Source organism: Mustela nivalis, assembly GCF_964662115.1.
Source record: "Mustela nivalis genome assembly, contig: HAP1_SCAFFOLD_2607, whole genome shotgun sequence".
Lineage (NCBI taxonomy): Eukaryota > Metazoa > Chordata > Mammalia > Carnivora > Mustelidae > Mustela > Mustela nivalis.
In genome coordinates, this window is record NW_028134058.1 from 17833 (window position 1) to 36479 (window position 18647).

At 42.0% G+C, this 18647-nt stretch overlaps 1 protein-coding gene across 1 annotated transcript; it reads right to left on the reverse strand.

The window, feature by feature from the left end:
• Positions 1 to 229: 229 nt before the first annotated feature.
• On the reverse strand, positions 230 to 1189 carry LOC309858492 (olfactory receptor 2S2; the record flags this gene model as incomplete). The annotated part of the gene is made up of 1 exon (XM_082751171.1): positions 230 to 1189. One exon carries the CDS (start codon positions 1187 to 1189, stop codon positions 230 to 232), a length of 960 nt encoding a protein of 319 aa, XP_082607297.1.
• Positions 1190 to 18647: the final 17458 nt, after the last annotated feature.

Here is an 18647-nt window from a genome sequence, read left to right on the forward strand (position 1 = left end):
TCAGAATGTCTTTGTGTATTCAGTTAGAGATCTGTTGTGTGGCATCTGTCAAAACTCTCAGCTGTATGGCTAGAACTCATAAGATATACTCTGAAAAGTTCATCATTCTCTGAAAATGGACAGAAGGGCAAGAGAGGATTCTGGACAACATGACTTGTCTTTTGGATGGCAACTATAATGATCAGAGGTCCTTTATCCCATAGGGTAGGAAAACAGAGGAAGCCCTCCATCACTGGGTGAAACATGTCTGAGTGACCAAATTCCTCACAGCTGCCTTCACGTCCTTATTCCTGAGGCTGTAGATGATGGGGTTGAGCATGGGGGTCACCACCCCATAGAAAAGGGGTATGAGTTTGTCTGAAAGGTCTTGTTTTTCTGCCCCCAGGGGATCCTTAGACTTGGGCTTCCCGTACATGAAAAATAACGTCCCATAGAAGATGACCACCACAGTGAGGTGGGCAGAGCATGTGGAGAAAGCCTTTCTCCTCCCCTCAGCTGAGGGGATCCTCAGGATGGTAACAATGATGAACACATAAGAGATGGAGATGAAGAGAACTGGGGCCCCCAGGAAGATCACGTTGGTCACCCCCATGCTGATCACATTGATGGAGATGTCAGCACAGGCCAACTTCAGGACAGCCAGGATTTCACAGGTGAAGTGGTTGATGACATTGTCCCCACAGAAAGGCAGCTGAATTGTCAAAGACGTGTGTACCACAGAAGCCGTACCACCAATAGCCCAGGAGCTGACAGCCATGGGGACATAGGCAGCCTTGCTCATGACCACGGGGTACCTGAGGGGGTTACAGATGGCCACATAGCGATCAAATGCCATCATGCCCAGAAGCACACACTCTGTCCCTGCCATAGCAAAAGAGAGAAACATCTGCACGGCACAGGCTGAAAAGGAGATGGTTTTCCTGGGTGTCAGGAAGCTGTCAAGAATGAGGGGGACTGAGGAGGTCGTGTAGCAGATGTCCAGGAAGGAGAGGTTCCCCAGAAAGAAGTACATGGGTGTGTGCAGGCGGGCATCAAGGATGGTCACCAGGATGAGGACCCCATTGCCCAGTAAGATCACCAGGTACATCAGGAGGATGAGCACAAAGAACATTTTCTCCAGCTTAGGGTGCGCTGAGAGGCCCAGGAGAATGAACCCCACCACAGGGGAGGACCAATTGGCTTTTTCCATGTGTTATCCCCTCTGTCATCAGCCAGATACAAAATCATCACAGGGGGCTTTCTTGAGAAAAAGCTCAGGCATCTGGAACACCATCACTGCATGCTATAGAATAGGAGAAGGTATGTGCATATGAGATAAATGAGTGAAAGAGACAGTAGGTAGGAGTGTGCTTATATGGGGGACGTGAAGGCAGCTTATGGGGGATCGTCAGGGCTGGAAGAGGGCTTACAAATATTGCACTGAGGCCCAGAGAGGGGAAGTGACCTGTCCAAGTCTTCTGAGCAAGATGGTGATAGAGGACCTGAGCCCAGCAGAGGTAATCCCCAGTCGAGGAGGGCTTTTCCTCTCTTTATGATGAGCATGGGAAAATGCTGTAAGTTACTTTTTTTATGTAAATGCATAGAAATTTCATTTAATCTATGCTTTCTTAGATTTTTAGAGAGGAATATCCCCAAGCTGATCCTATTTTTACACTACCAAAAATTCGGGGCACCTGGGATTGCTCAGTGGGTTAAGCCTCTGCCTTCAGCTCAGGTCACGATCTCAGGGTCCTGGAATCGAGCCCTGCATTTGGTTCTCTGCTCATGGGGGAGCCTGCTTCCCCCTCCCCCTCTGCCTGCCTCTGCCTACTTGTGATCTCTCTCTCTCTGTCAAATAAAGAAATAAAATCTTAAAAAAAAAAAAAAACCAACTTGAAAAAATTCAAGCCTTGTTAAAAGTTGATTACATTTGGAAGTTACTTTTTTAAAAAGCGTTAATCTGGGGTGTCTGGGTAGCTCAATGGGCTTAAGCCTCTGCCTTCATGAATGTTCACATTGTTCATGATCTTAGGGTTCTGGGATAGAGTCCTGCATCAGGCTCTCTGCTCGGCAGGGAGCTTACTTCCCCCTCTCTCTCTCTCTCTGCCTGCCTTTCTGCATACTTGTGATCTCTGTCAAATAAATAAATAAGAAGAATATTTTTTAAAAAATTGTTAATCCCCATAGAGACAGAATAAAGCCTAGGTAAAAGTTCAACCATATGAGGGATCCTTCCTTAGTCTGCCCACCCTCAGCAACAGACTGGACTATTGTCAGAATGGGGATCTGCCTATTCTAATACATATTAAAGGCAATATGTGGGGGAGGTTCCCTCATGGGAGAGAAGTCATGAAGGCCACAGAAGGAGTAATTGGAGTGAGTGAACCCACACTATGGGATGACAGCTATGCAGCTTACTGACCAGTTAACTCAGTTCTTAGTAACCAGGCAGACTGTAAGTTATCAGACAGCAGGAAGTATGGCATTAACATCTAATCCCAGCTCATTAGAGTATTGGTGACATTTAGTCAGGGATGACTAAGGAATGTTTTTTTCTTTTTCCCTTTCATATTTATACTGTATTCTTGTATAATATTCTGGCTCTCTGTCTCCATTCTTGGGTTCCCTGGAAGCAGCTAGCTTATGGAAAGTCTTCCTTGCCTTTGGGTAGAGGATTTACGGACTCTTAGCTACAATTGCCAGACTCTGTATCCAGAATTCTCATTTGTAATATTTCTATAGCTCTTTTTTAATTACAGTGGTGTGCACACACGTGTGTATGTGTGTGGTCATGAATGTGTGGGTGTGGGTGTGGGTGTGTGTAGGCATGGGCAGAGCATATACCATCAGTGGTTAATATTGATGAACATCTATTCTGTGCCATATTCCTTGAAGCAAGCCACAGAGAAGACACTGTCATTCAGGTGTCATAGGTAAAAGTAAGCAAAGCTCAGAGGAGCCAAAGATTTGGTTCTTAAGATGGAACGTCATTGCCGGGGTTGGATCACAGGCCCCAATCTGGGTTCTTCCCACCAAATAGCTTCCACACTGTCTTGCACAGATGTTGTAGAGAGTCTGTCTCTGCAATACCAGCTCTGGGTGCTCTGTCTCATAGACCAGCCTGCTCTTACTTCAGTCATGGTTGGAGTTTATGTGAGATACTCTGTCAGGCAGAGTGACCCCTGCCCTGGACTGACCCCAGACTTTGTCAGTCTCGGCACTACTGACACTTGGGGCTGGAGAGTTCTTTGTTGTGTGGGGCTGTCCTGTGCATCGGAGGATGTTTAGGATCATCTCTGACCTCTGCCCACCTGTTGCCAGGTGACCACCAAATGTGTCCAGACACTGCCAAATGTTTCCGGGAGGAAAAGGAGGTACAAGTTGTGCCCTGTGGAGGAGCATTGCTCTGAGCCAGGAGAGGTCTCCCTCATGATGCAACCATGGGTTTCATGGTATTTTCTGTGCAGGCTTAGAGCCCTTCCCCCATCCCTCTATTAAGCACGTGAGGTTGCTCCCGTCTGCACATGCAGGCCCACTCTGGGTGCTCCACCATGAACCTCTGCCCCAACTTATCTCCCATGCCTCCCAGTGGCTCTCCCTGCCCCTTCCTTTTCCCATGAAAGGCAAAGGAAACACTGCAGTCCATGCCACAAGCAGGATTCAATAGTGACAAAGATATGCTGTGGCTGGAGAGGCCAAGGAGAGTGGCTTCTGTTAGAGAAGCCATCCTGTCCACTCCCGTGAGCCAGAGCTATGCACACAGAAACTTCTTCCCATGAGCAGTGTGCTATGGGCGTGAGTGATGGGCAGGATTTGACCCACATGAGAGCTTCAGCCCTGAAAGTCCTTAGTGCCCACCATGTTAAAATTGCTGAACGAAAGCTAGTTCAATTGGAATGAACGGAACGGCTAGGAGGATCTTGCACACTGAACTCAGAGCTGTGGAACCTGTCCCTGCCTGATACATAGATATTCCGTGTAGCCTGAGCAAGTCCCAAGCCTTGATTTCCCCATATGCTTCACAAAAACACTCCCAGGGCATCCCAACTCTGTCATGGAGTGCCCAGCACAGTCCTCACCAGGCAGGGAGCAGGCTTGGGTGAAGGGGACAGCTCTTTCCTTGGGTGAGTGTGTGTGTGTGTGTGTGTGTGTGTGTGTGTGTGTGTGTGTGTGTGTGTGAAGAGGTGATCTGAATGCTTGTTTTCCCATCAAGATATGGCCAGCAGGAAATAGTGCCGTGTCAGGCTTTGGAGGAGACTCAGGATGGAAGAGAACAGAGAGCTCTGACCCCTACAGCCCCAGGTGGACTGGAGTCAGCCTGTGAGAGCAGGAAAGGAAGGGAAGCTCTTACCTTCGTGGCTGCATCCTACAGGTGGGACACCACGATAGGGCTTGCTTGTGATAAGTAGATCCCTACTTATCTCTGGAGGCAGCAGGCAGCTGAGAAAAGGAATGCAGTCCAGAGCCCCATGCATTGTCATGCCGCCTCTGTGGAGAGCAGCTTGTGTAGAAAAACAAAAAAGCTGGGAAATGCACATAACTCAATATTTCAACCTCTGGAAGAAAATTGTGAATGCTCAATGAAGTGGAAGGCCAGTATCTCTCAATGGAAGCCTTCATAACTGTCTGCCAATAAATGCCTAATGGTGCCATTTCATCTAATGGAATATTAGACATTTAATTTACATTTATAATTTTTACGCTAGCACATCATTACACTTTAAAGATAAAAGTGAGAATGCAAAATCGTACATACCGTTTTGATCTCAGTTAGGTCAACAGTATATGTGGATAAAAGTGATTGAAAAGAAGTTATAACAAAATCAGTTGGGAAAGGGATTCTGCTTTGTAACTCTTCAATACTATCAGATTATGTAATAAAGTACAGGCAGAAATTACTTTGTGTTTAGGCAAAAAATTTCTCAGTAAGGTAATCCTCCTTACCAATATTGTGCTTCCAAAATTTCAGTTCTGGCCCCACCACCACCCCAGCTGTGGTTTGGAGCTGAAGATAGCGTTTCTGACCTGTGGTCATGAGGTCAAGGGTAGCCTTCTGTTGCATCTCAATGTCTAGGTCACTTACCTCACTGTGGCTGATCATGTGGCCATTTTTCATCTTGCATTGTCACAGGAAGAAAGGGAGTCCAGTACAATAAGATACTGTGAGAGAGACCACAGTCATATAACTTTATTATGTAATGTTGTTATAATTGTTGTATGATATTATTGGTTATTGTTAACCTCTCACTGTGTCAGATTTGTAAATTAAATGGTATCACAGGTGTGTGTATATAGGAAGTACTATCTGTGGTTTGAGGCGTCCACTGGGGGTCTTGGGAGGCATCCCCATGAATAAGGGGTAGAAAGAAATTGAGGAGAACAGAACTAGTCACAGACAGGGCATCACAGACAGGAGTGGGTCCCAGCTTGCCTGTGTGCTCACCCTGTGACCCCATGAAAGGCTCAGTCTTCTGGGAAATCTCAGCAGGATGGGGGGTGGAAATCAGGCTACCTTCTTCCCAGGACTCTGGGCTCCTCCCAGGGACGATGGAACAGCAGTGTCAGGGCAGGGCTTGGTCAGTGGTGAGCTCTGTAGAGCAGGAGGGACTGCCTGGGCTTAGCCTCAGCTGCTCCTCCCTGCTCCAGCATCAGCTGCTCACAGCTAGTTGCAGCTGGAAGGTGCTTGGAGCAGAGGCAGGGGGGGAGGAAAGTCCATTTTCAGAAAATGCTCTGCAAAGGTCACGTCCACCAGCCCTGTGGCCACCACAGCCAGTGCTTCCCACCTGCATCCTGCTTGCAGCCACTTCTCCAAGTCTCCTGATTCGAGACAAAATCTCAGCTCCTCACTGTGCCCTCGTCAGACCCTGGATGCCAGACACTCCTGTGGTGGACTTCTTTACCTCTGAGACCCTGTGTCATCTTCTTCCCCTACAACCCTGTGGAAACTTTAGCCTCTGGTGGGGTTTCTCTCACATCCTTCCTCCCAGATGTGCAAGCTATCTAGGTGTCTCAGCTACAGACTCTTCATAGAGAGGATTTGTCACCTTGCTCTGAAGCCCATAAATCCCACAGGTAAATCTTCCCCAGCAGTGAAAGGAGTCCTCAAGAAGCAACTGTGAACTCCTACAGGGACCCTGTTGGTCCCAGAAGCAATTTAAAGTTTGGAATGTCAAATGTGCACAGGGTACAGGCCCTACACATACCTGGGTCCTCCAGGGACCATCTCCCTGTCCTAATTAGAGATAACAACTGGGACACGGTCACCTGGAGATGGAGAAGGCTGTATAGCAGATGCTGGTTTCCTCCTGAGCTTTCCCTGGGCTCCCAGAGAAGCCAGTGCTCCATTCAGGGCCAGAGTATGTTGTCCCCCTGCTGAGTCTTAGACATCCAGAATGGGGAGGCAGGACACATGTCTCACAACAGCAGCAGCAGAACTGGCTACACTGAGTGAGGTGCTCCCATGTGCCAGGCACTGTGACAGACACTTCATAAATCTTCATTTTAACATTTCCTCCACTTCCTCACCAGCACATGTTATTTCTTGCCATATTGATTCTCGGCATTCTGACTTGTGAGAGGCGGTATCTCATTTTGGGTTTAATTTGTATTTCCCTGATGATAGTGATATTGAGCATCATTTTGTGTTTCCTTTAGCCCTCTGTAGGTCATCTTTGGAGAAATGTCTATTCAGATCCTCGGCCCATTTCTTATCAGATTATTTGTTTTCTTGGTGTTGAGTTGTACGTTTTATTTATATATTTTGGATACTATCCAAATATATTGTTCGCAATTATCTTCTCTGATTCAGTCGGTTGCCTTTTTGATTAGCTGATGGTTTCTTTCGCTGTGCCAAAGCTCTTTAGCTTGATGAAGTTCAAGAGTTTATTTTTGCCTTTGTTTTCTTTGTCTAAGAGACCTATCCTGAATAATGTTGTTGAGGCTGATGTGCAAGAGATTGCTGCCTATGTTTTCTTTTAGGAGTTTTATGGTCAGGTCTTACCTTTTGGTCTCCACTCCACTTTATTTCACATCTGTGTAAAACAAAAGAAACCACACCAGTTCGTATTCTTTTGCATGTAGTTCTCCAGTTTTTTCAACACCATTTACTGAAGAGACTGTTATAGACTAATTGATTAGATAAGCATGGGTTTATTTCTGGTGTCTATCCTGTTCCTCTGATTAATGTCTAGTTTTGTATCAACATCCAAGTGTTTTGATTACTGTAGCTTTGTAGTATAGCTTAAAATGTGCTATTATGTCCTTAGGTTCTTATTCCAGGGAATAGAATTTAAAAGGTTAAACAAGGGAAGCCTGGGTGGCTCAGTGGGTCAATGTGCTGCCTTTGGCTCAGGTCATGATCCCAGGGTCCTGGGATCCAGTCTCACATCAGGCTCCTTGCTCGGCAGGGAGCCTGCTTCTCTCTCTGCCTCTCTGCCTGCTTGTGTGCTCTCTCTCTCCTTCTCTCTGACAAATAAATAAATAAATAAAATCTTAAAAAAAAAAAAGGGTTAAACAGTTTACCAAAGGCCACATCTTTTGTGAATGGCAGAACTGGATTTCAGTTTCAATCCATCTGATTCTGTTTATCACCATTGATTTCTACCTCCTCCTTGATTCATCTTAGTGATTATCATCTCATTAAGAGGTGTTCCTTGTCTGCAAATCAAAATTTAAAAGGTATAAATGAATATAGAATAAAAATTAAGCTCCTTATCACATCATTATGTTCCCTCGAGGCAACCAATGTTAGCAATATCCTTATGCTTTGTTTCCCCAGAGATATTCTATGGATATTGTTGAGTGAGAAAATCAAGATATTAAGACAGTGACAAATTTTGCCCAACAGTGCTCTTTTTTAATATCCTGATTTTCTCAGTGAACAATATATCTTGGGTATATGTATCTACAAGAAAGATGTGTGATACAGCTTATTTTTATAAAGTATTTATTTATTTGTTTATTTTAGAGAGAGAGAGAGAGAGAGAGACCTTGAGTAGGGGGATGGGCAGAGGAAGAGGGAGAAGCGGACTCCCACCTGAATAGGGATCCCCATTCAGGGCTTCTTCCCAGGACCCTGAGCTCGTGTTTTGAGCCCAAGGTATATGCTCAACCAACTGAGCCAGACAATATACTGTCTTGTTCTTTTATATGGTGGATTATATTCCATTTAAGTTTGTGCCATCATTTAATTAACCAGTCTAATAGTGATGAACGTTTAGATCTTCCAAACTTCTGTAATCTTATGGTGTTATAATCAATGCTATAGCACATTTCCTTAGGAACTCATAATTTAGCACATCATAAAAATATGCCTGTTTTCTGTACATTTGTAATTTTGTTAGGTATTGACAAATATACACATTCCTGTCATTAGCATGTCTGACATGTTTGTTTTCCACATTCTGCTAACATAGTAGTTTAGTCTCAAGAACTCTTTTTTGGTCTTTGCCAATCTGAAAGATGAGAAGTGGTATTATATATTTAATAGTTTAGGAATTTAACATGTGAAAAGTAGCACAGATATATAAATACATATGAAAATACATCAAGCTCATTTATTTAATTTAAAGACAAATAAAGTAATAAGCTCCTAATTTAAGGAGTAGAACATTGCCAGTACCTTGCAAGCTCCCTGGATATTCCTGCCCAATCTATCCTCTCCTGCCAGAGAGAACCACATTGCTGATGAGTTTAATCATTTCCTTGCTTTTCTTGAGTTTTATGACCAATGTATACATCCTTAAACAGTATAGTCTAGGCTTTCCTCTCTCTAAACTCAATATAGGGACACCTGGGTGGCTCAGTTGGTTAAGCCTCTGCTTTTGGCTCAGGTCATGAACCCAGGGTCCTGGGATGGAGTCCCACATGGGTCTCCTGGCTCAGCAGGGAGCCTGCTTCTCCCTGTGCCTGCAGCTCCCCCTGTTTGTGTTCCTGCTCTAACAAGTAAACAAAATCTTAAAAAAAAACACAAAAACCCTCAATGTCAGTTGAACCCTTATAAGTGTTCTTTTTGTCTTGATTCCTTAGTCAATATTGTTTGCTAGACTCATTAATATTGACGAGTATGGCTAAATTCATTAATTTGTATTGCTAAATTCCATTATATGAATGTAGCACAGTTTATTTATACATTCTACGTTGATGGATCATTGGGTTGCCTCCTAGTTGAATGCTGCTATAAATATTTTATACACTTCTCCTTGATACATTTATTTCCAACTGTCCTGTTTGCATTTGTGACCCCACCCTTTCCCCAGTGATGTGTAATACATCACATGTGTTATATATCAAGTCTCCAAACATGCATGTGTCCATTTCTGGGATTTCTCTTCTTTTTTGAATTATATTTCATTTAAATTCAATTAATAACAGATAGTGTATCATTAGTTTCAGAGGTAGAGTTCAGGGATTCATCAGTTGCAATATAATACCCAGCTCTCATTACATTAGATGCCCTCCTTAATGCCCATCACCCAGTTACCCCATCCCTCCACCCACTGCCCCTCTTATAACCCTCAGTTTGTTTCCTGTAGGCAAGAGTCTCTTATAGTTTGTCTCCCTCTCTGCTTTTGTCTTGTTTTATTTTTCCCTCCTTTCTTCTTTGAGCCTGTGTTTTGTTTCTTAAAATCCACATGTGGTAAAGTCATAGGATAGTTGTCTTTCTCTGATTGACTTATTTCACTTAGGATAATAGTATTCTAGTTCCATCCATATTATTGCAAATGGTAAGATTTCTTTTTTTGATAGCTGAGAAATATTCCATTGCATGTGTTATATACATATTTATACATACATATATGTATGTATGTGTATGTATGTATGTATATACATACATATATATATATATATATATATATATATATATAGAAAAGATATATATACACATAGATAGATAGATAGATAGATAGATGGATGGATGGATGTCTGGGCATTTTGCATAGTTGGGCTATTGTGGACATTGCTGTTATAAACATTCAAGTGCATGTGCCCCTTCAGATCACTACATTTGTATCTTTAGGGTATTAGGTATCTACTGGGTAATACCCAGTAGTGCAATGGCTGGGTCATAGGGTAGCTCTATTTTAAACTTTTTGAGGAACATCCATACTGTTTTCCAGAGTGGCTGCACCAGCTTGCATTCCTACCAACAGTGTAGGAGGTTCCCCTTTCTCTGCATCCTCGCCAACATCTGTCATTTCCTGTCTTGTAAATTTTAGCCATTCTGACTAGTATGTGGTGGCAGCTCACTGTGGTTTTGATCTGTATTTTCCTTATGCCAAGTGATGTTGAGCAGTTTTTCTTGTGTTTGTAGGCCATCTGGATGTCTTCTTACCAGAAATGTCTGTTCATGTCTTCTGCCCACTTCTTGATTGTATTATTTGTTCTTTGGGTGTTGAGTTTGATAAGTTCTTTATAGATCTTGGATACTAGCCCTTTATCTGAAAAAGACATTTGCAAATACCTTTTCCCATTCTGTGGTTGTCTGTTGGTTTGTTGACTGTTTCCTTTGCTGTGCAGAAGATTTTGATCTTGATGAAGTTCCAAAAGTTCATTTTTGCTTCTGTTTCCTTTGTCTTTAGAGACATATCTTGAAAGAAGTTGCTGTAGCTGATATCAAAGAAGTTACTGCCTGTGTTCTCCTCTATGATTCTGATGGATTCCTGCCTCATGATGAGGTCTTTTATCCATTTCGAGTTTATCTGTGTCTATAATGTAAGAAAATGGTCGAGCTTCATTCTTCTACATATAGCTGTCCAGTTTTCCCAGCACCATTTATTGAAGAGACTGTCTTTTTTCCATTGTATATTTTTTCCTGCTATGTCGAAGATTATTTGACCATAGAGCTGAGGGTGCATATCTGGGCTCTCTACTCTGTTCCACTGGTCTATGTGTCTGTTTTTATGTCAGTACCATGCTGTCTTGGTGATCACAGCTTTGTAGTAAAGCTTGAAATCAGGCAACGTGATGCCCCCAGTTTTGTTTTTCTTTTTCAGCATTTCCTTAGCAATTGGGGTCTCTTCTGATTCCATACAAATATTTGGATTGTTTGCTCTGGCTCTTTGAAAAATGCCAGTGGAATTTTGATCAGAATGCATTGAAAGTACAGGTTGCTCTAGGCAGTATAGACATTTTAACAGTGTTTATTTTTCCAATCCAAGAGCATGAAATGGTCTTCCATCTTTTTGTGTCTTCTTCAATTTCTTTCACGAGTGTTCTATAGTTCCTCAAGTACAGATTCTTTACCTCTTTGGTTAGGTTTATTCCCACGTATCCTATGGTTCTTGGTGCTATAGTAAATGGAATCGATTCTCTAATTTCCTTTCCTGGGGGGAGGAGTCAAGATGGCGGAGAAGTAGCAGGCTGAGACTACTTCAGCTAGCCGGAGATCAGCTAGATAGCTTATCTAAAGATTGCAAACACCTGCAAATCCATCGGCAGATCAAAGAGAAGAAGAACAGCAATTCTGGAAACAGAAAAACAACCATTTTCTGAAAGGTAGGACCAGCGGAGAAGTGAATCCAAAGCGACGGGAAGATAGACCCCGGGGGGAGGGGCCAGCTCCCAGCAAGCGGCGGAGCAACAGAGCACAAAATCAGGACTTTTAAAAGTCTGTTCCGCTGAGGGACATCGCTCCAGAGGCTAAACCGGGGCAAAGCCCACGCGGGGTCAGCGTGGCCTCAGGTCCCGCAGGGTCACAGAAGGATCGGGGGTATCTGAGTGTTGCAGAGCTTGCGCGTATTGGAACAGGAAAGCCAGCTACAGAGACAGAGCCGACAGTAAGCTTGCAGCTCAGGGTTACCTTGAACCTGTCGCAGGCTCCGTGAATCAGAGCGCAGCCGGAGGTCAGGCAGACGGAAGTAACTCGGCGCTGTTCTCTGAGGCGCACTGAGGAGTGGGGCCCCCGGGCTCTTGGCTCCTCCAGGCCGGAGACCAGGAGGCTGCCATTTGTATTCCCGTCCTCCGGAACTCTATGGAAAGCGCTCAGGGAACAAAAGCTCCTGAAAGCAAAGCCCAGCGGATGGATTACTCAGCCCGGCCCCTGGTAAGGGCGGTGCAATTCCGCCTGGGGCAAAGACACTTGAGAATCACTACACCAGGCCCCTCCTCCAGAAGATCAACAAGAAATCCAGCCAAGGCCAAGTTCAACTACCAAGGAGTGCGGTTTCAATACCAAGGAGAGCAGCAGAATTCCAGAGGAGGAGAAAGCAAAGCACGGAACTCATGGCTTTCTCCCTGTGATTTTTTTTGTTTTGTTTTCTTTTTCTTTTCTTTTTTTTTCCCTGTGATTTTTTTAGTCTTGCAGTTAATTAAAATTTTTTTTTCATTTTTTTCTCTTCTTCTGCTAATATTTTTTAAAACTTTTACCCTTTTCTTAACTTTTTAAACTAGTTTATCTAATATATATTTTTTCCTTTTTATATTTTTCTTTATTCGTTTTCCTTTTTTAAATTCTTTTCTTTCTTTCTTTCTTTCTTTCTTTCTTTCTTTCTTTCTTTCTTTCTTTTTGAACCTCTTTATATCCCCTTTCTCCCCCCTCACGATTTGGGATCTCTTCTGACTTGGTTAAACCATATTTTCCTGGGGTTACTATTTTACTTGCTCTTTCATATACTCTTATCTGGACAAAATGACAAGGCGGAAAAATTCACCACAAAAAAAAAGAACAAGAGGCAGTACCGAAGGCTAGGGACCTAATCAATACAGACATTGGTAATATGTCAGATCTAGAGTTCAGAGTGACAATTCTCAAGGTTCTAGCCGGGCTCGAAAAAGGCATGGAAGATATTAGAGAAACCCTCTCGGGAGATATAAAAGCTCTTTCTGGAGAAATAAAAGAACTAAAATCTAACCAAGTTGAAATCAAAAAAGCTATTAATGACGTGCAATCAAAAATGGAGGCTCTCACTGCTAGGATAAATGAGGCAGATATAGAAGACCAAATGACAGAGAATAAAGAAGCTGAGCAAAAGAGGGACAAACAGCTACTGGACCACGAGGGGAGAATTCGAGAGATAAGTGACACCATAAGATGAAACAACATTAGAATAATTGGGATTCCAGAAGAAGAAGAAAGAGAGAGGGGAGCAGAAGGTATACTGGAGAGAATTATTGGGGAGAATTTCCCCAATATGGCAAAGGCAACGAGCATCAAAATTCAGGAGGTTCAGAGAACGCCCCTCAAAATCAATAAGAATAGGCCCACACCCCGTCACCTTATAGTAAAATTTACAAGTCTTAGTGACAAAGAGAAAATCCTGAAAGCAGCCCGGGAAAAGAGGTCTGTAATATACAATGGTAAAAATATTAGATTGGCAGCTGACTTATCCACAGAGACCTGGCAGGCCAGAAAGAGCTGGCATGATATTTTCAGAGCACTAAACGAGAAAAACATGCAGCCAAGAATACTATATCCAGCTAGGCTATCATTGAAAATAGAACGAGAGATTAAAAGCTTCCAGGACAAACCAAAACTGAAAGAATTTGCAAACACCAAACCAGCTCTACAGGAAATATTGAAAGGGGTCCTCTAAGCAAAGAGAGAGCCTACAAGTGGTAGATCAGTAAGGAACAGAGACAATATACAGTAACAGTCACCTTACAGGCAATACAATGGCACTAAATTCATATCTCTCAATAGTTACCCTGAATGTTAATGGGTTAAATGCCCCAATCAAAAAACACAGGGTATCAGAATGGATAAAAAAAACAAAACCCATCTATATGTTGCCTCCAAGAAACTCATTTTAAGCCCGAAGACACCTCCAGATTTAAAGTGAGGGGGTGGAAAAGAATTTACCATGCTAATGGACATCAGAAGAAAGCAGGAGTAGCAATCCTTATATCAGATCAATTAGATTTTAAGCCAAAGACTATAATAAGAGATGAGGAAGGACACTATATCATACTCAAAGGGTCTTTCCAACAAGAAGATCTAACAATTTGAAATACCTATGCCCCCAACGTGGAAGCAGCCAACTATATAAACCAATTAATAACAAAATCAAAGAAACACATCAACAATAATACAATAATAGTAGGGGACTTTAACACTCCCCTCACTGAAATGGACAGATCATCCAAGCAAAAGATCAGCAAGGAAATAAAGGTCTAATTTCCTTTCCTGTGTTTTCATTGCTGGTGTATAAGAAAGCAACTGATTTCTATACACTGACTTTGTATCCTGCCATATTACTGAATTCTGTATGAGTTCTAGTAGTTTGGGGATGGAGACTTGGGTTTTCCATATAAAGCATCATGTCATCTGCAAAGAGAGAGAGTTTGACTTCTTCATTGCCAATTTGGATACCTTTTATTTCTCTTTGTTGTCTGATTGCTGTTACTGGGACTTCTAATACTATGTTGAACAAGAGTGGTGAGAGTGGGCATCCTTGTTGTGTTCCTGATCTCAAAGTGAAGGATGTCAGCTTTTTCCCATTGAGGATGATATTAGCTGTGGGTTTTTCATAGATAGATTTTATGAAGTTGAAGAATGTTCCCTCTACCCCTATACTTTGAAGCATTTTAATCAGGAGCAGATGCTGGATTTTGTCAAATGTTTTTTCTGTATCAATTGAGAGGACCATGTGGTTCTTCTTTCTTCTCTTATTAATTTGTTCTATCACATTGATTGATTTGCGAGTGTTGAACCATACTTGTAGCCCAGGGATGAATCCCACCTGGTCATGGTGGATAATCTTTTTAATGTGCTGTTGGACCCTATTAGCTAGGATCTTGTTGAGAACTTTAGCATCCATATTCAGCAGGGATATTGGTCAGAAATTCTCCTTTTTGGTGGGGATTTTGCCTGTTTTGGGGATCAGAGTAATGCTGCCCTCATAGAGTCTGGAAGTTTTCCTTCTGCTTCAATTTTTTGAAACAGCTTCAGGAGAATAGGTATTATTTCTTCTTTGAAAGTTTGGTATAATTCCCCAGGGAATCCACTGGATCCTGGGCTTTTGTTTTTTGGGAGGTTTTTGATCACTGTTTCAATCTCATTACTAGATATAGGTCTATTCAGGTTGTCAATTTTTTCCTGGTTCAATTTTGGAAGTTTATAGTTTTCCAGGAATGCATTCATTTCATCTAGGTTGCTTAACTTATTGGCATATAACTGTTGATAATAATTTCTGATGATTGTTTCTATTTCCTTGGTGTTAGTTGTGATCTCTCCCTTTTCATTCATAATTTTATTAATTTGGGCCTTCTCTCTTTTCTTTTGGATTAGTTTGGCCAATGGTTTATCAATCTTATTGATTCTTTCAAAAAACCAGCTTCTAGGTTCATTGATGCATTCTACTGTTTCTCTAGTTTCTATCTCATGGATCTCTGCACTAATCTTGATTATTTCCCTTCTTGTGTATGGAATTGGCCTAATTTGTTATTGATTCTCCAGTTCTTTAAGGTGTAAAGACAGCTGTGGTGTATTCTGGATTTTTCAATTTTCTTGAGGGAGGCTTGGATGGCTATGTATTTCCCCTTAGGACCGCCTTTGCTGTATCCCATAGGTTTTGGACCGACGTGTCTTCATTCTCATTGGTTTCCATTAATTGTTTAAGTTCTTTGATTCCCTGGTTGATCCAGGCATTCTTAAGCAAGGTGGTCTTTAGCTTCCAGGTGTTTGAATTCCTTCCAAACTTTTTCTTGTGGTTGAGCTCTACTTTCAAAGCATTGTGATCTGAGAATATGCAGGAAAAAAATCTCAATCTTTTGTTATCAGTTGAGCCCTGATTTGTGACCCAGTATGTGGTCTATTCTTGAGAAGGTTCCATGTGCACTCGGGAAGAATGAGTATTCTGTTGTTTTAGACTGGAATGTTCTGTATAGATCTATGAGGTCCTTCTGGTCCAATGTGTCATTCAATGCTCTTGCTTCTTTATTGAATTTCTGCTTGGATGATCTGTCTATTACTGAGAGTGGTGTGGGAAGATCTCCTACTATCAATGTATTCATATCAATATGACTCTTTATCTTGATTAACTGTTTTCTTATGTAATTGGCTTCTCCCATATTGGGGGCATAAATCTTTACAATTGTTAGATCTTCTTGGTGGAGAGTCATTTTAAGAACTATGTAGTGTCCTTCTGTATCTCTGAATACAGTCCCTAGTTTAAAATCTAATTTATCTGATAGGAGAATCACTACCCCAGTCTTCTTTTGAGGCCCATTGGCATGAAAGATGCTTCTCCATCCCTTCACTTTCAGTCTGGAGGTATCCTTAGGTTCAGAATAGGTCTCCTGTAGACAATATATGGATGGGTCCTGTCGTTTTATCCAATCTGCAACCATGTGCTGTTTTATGGGCACATTTAGGCCATTCACGTTGAGAGTGATTATTGAGAGATACATTTTTATTGACATTACCTGTGAAGTCTTTGTTTCTATAGATTGTCTCCATATATTTCTGTTCAGTGATATTCTTGGGTTTTTCCTCCTTTATAGAACCCCCCCCCCCTTAATATTCTTGTAGTGCTGGCTTGGTGGTCACATAATCTTTTAAGCCTTGTTGGTATTGGAAGCTCTTTATCTCTCTGTCCATTTTGAATGTCAGTCTTGCTGGATAAAGTATTCTTGGCTGCATGTTCTTCTCATTTAGTGCCCTGAATACATCTTGCCAGCCCTTTCTGGCTTGCCAGGTTTATGTGGACAGGTCTGATGTTATTCCAATGGGCTTTCCTCTGTATGTAAGGAATTTCTTCCCCCTAGCTGCTTTCAAGAGCTCCTGTCTAAAATTATGATTCATCATTTTCACAATCAGGTGTCCCAAGGTCTTTCTAGATTCTATGATCTTGTGGGGAGACCTTTCTGTCTCTAGTACATAAACGCTGGTTTCATTCACCAGATTGGGAAATTTTTCATGGAAAATTTGTTCACCTATATCCTCTAGTCTTCTTTCTTTCTCCTCCCCATCAGGGATTCCAATAATTCTGACACTGGAACATTTCATGGAGTCATTTTTCCCCTAATTCTGTTTTCATGGCTTCTAAGCTGTTTGTTCCAGGCTTTATCCTGATCCTTTTTCTCTATCAGTTTGTCCTCCAGATAACTAATTTTATCTTCTGCCTCAGTTACCCTAGCTTTTAGAGAATTTAGATTAGATTGGAAATCATTGAGAGCATTGTTAACATCATCCCTGGTGGCTTTCACTTCTGCCCTAATCAACTCCATTTTGTCATCAAAGGCTTTCTCCAACCTAGCTATTACCTGGATAATTGTTAGCCTGAATTCCCTTTCTGACATACTGTTTATGTCCATGTACAATAGCTCTGATGGAGAGGGCCCAGTCTCTGAATTTTTCCTCTGTCAAGCATTGCTCCTTCTAGTCATTTTGGTGGGAGATGGCTGAACAGACGTGTAGCTGAATGTATCAACCATGGTGTAGGCAAGGTGCACTCTGGAATGCTTCTGAGCAACTTAGAGTCTCCACCAAAAATAAAGAAAAAAGAAAAGGGGGGGGGAGGGGAAAAAAAGGAAGGAAAAAATAAAAGAGAAGGCCCAGCCCGAATGGGCCTCAAAGGTAAGATTTATAAAGTATACAAACAAAAACAGACAAACAAAAAGACTGACAAAAGTAGATAACATGAAGAAGAAAGAAAGACAGAAAGAAAGAACCCAGCCAAAAAGAACCCCAAGCATAAGATTTATATACTACCAGAACAAAAGCGAATATACAGAAACACTGACAGAAGAAAAAGATGGGAGGGTGGTTATAAATTCTCAGTATGGGCGAGGAAGTCTATTTTGATTCTTCCTGGATGTATCTTGATATCTTTGTAAAGGGCTCAACTTTCCTGAGATAAATGGGGATTAATACTGGTTTACAGGGGTGCCTGGGTGGCTCAGTGGGTTAAATCCTCTGCCTTCGGCTCAGTTCATGATCCCAGGGTTCTGGGATTGATCCCCACATCGGGCTCTCTGCTCCGTGGGGAGCCTTCTTCCTCCTCTCCCTCTGCCTGCTTCTCTGCCTACTCATGATCTCCATCTGCCAAATAAATAAATAATCTAAAAAATAAAATAAAATAATAAAACTGGTTTACATATAGGGGTAGCATTGGTTGGGGGAAGGGGATTACCTTGAATCCTATCTCTATATCAATATTTTAAAAAAATAAATAGAAAAGCAAAAGAAAAACACGGGTATATGTATCAAAAAAAGTTCAGGTTAAAAGGTTATTATGGAATTTGACGTACTGAACATCTCACTGTGATGGTTAATAGGTTAAAAAGTTATATTAAAAAATGAAAAGAACCTGGCGATTCACAGACCTGTACCCCTGGGGATAAAAATATATGTTTATAAAATATAAAAAATTTTAAAAAAATGAAAAAAACCAGAATAGTGGGAACGAATTAAAAATAGAAGCTGTATCTCTGAAGTAGTAGTGGTTGTCTTTTTGTTTTTTATTTTGTTTTGAGTGTTTTTTGTTTTTTGTTTTTTTTTGCTGGGGGAGGGGCCTGCCACATGGTTTTTCAGGGAGTCTTGCTAGAGTTGAGTCCTCCTACCCCCATCAACAGGCTGGGCTCTGAGGAAACTGTTTTTTTAGGCTTTTGTTCTCTGGAGGTTTGTTTGTTTGTTTGTTTGTTATCCCCTTGACAGCTTTTGGCAGTTCTTTGGAGATTTAGAGGAAAGCAAACTGCACCCAGACCTCCATCTCAGAGAAAAGCCTCAG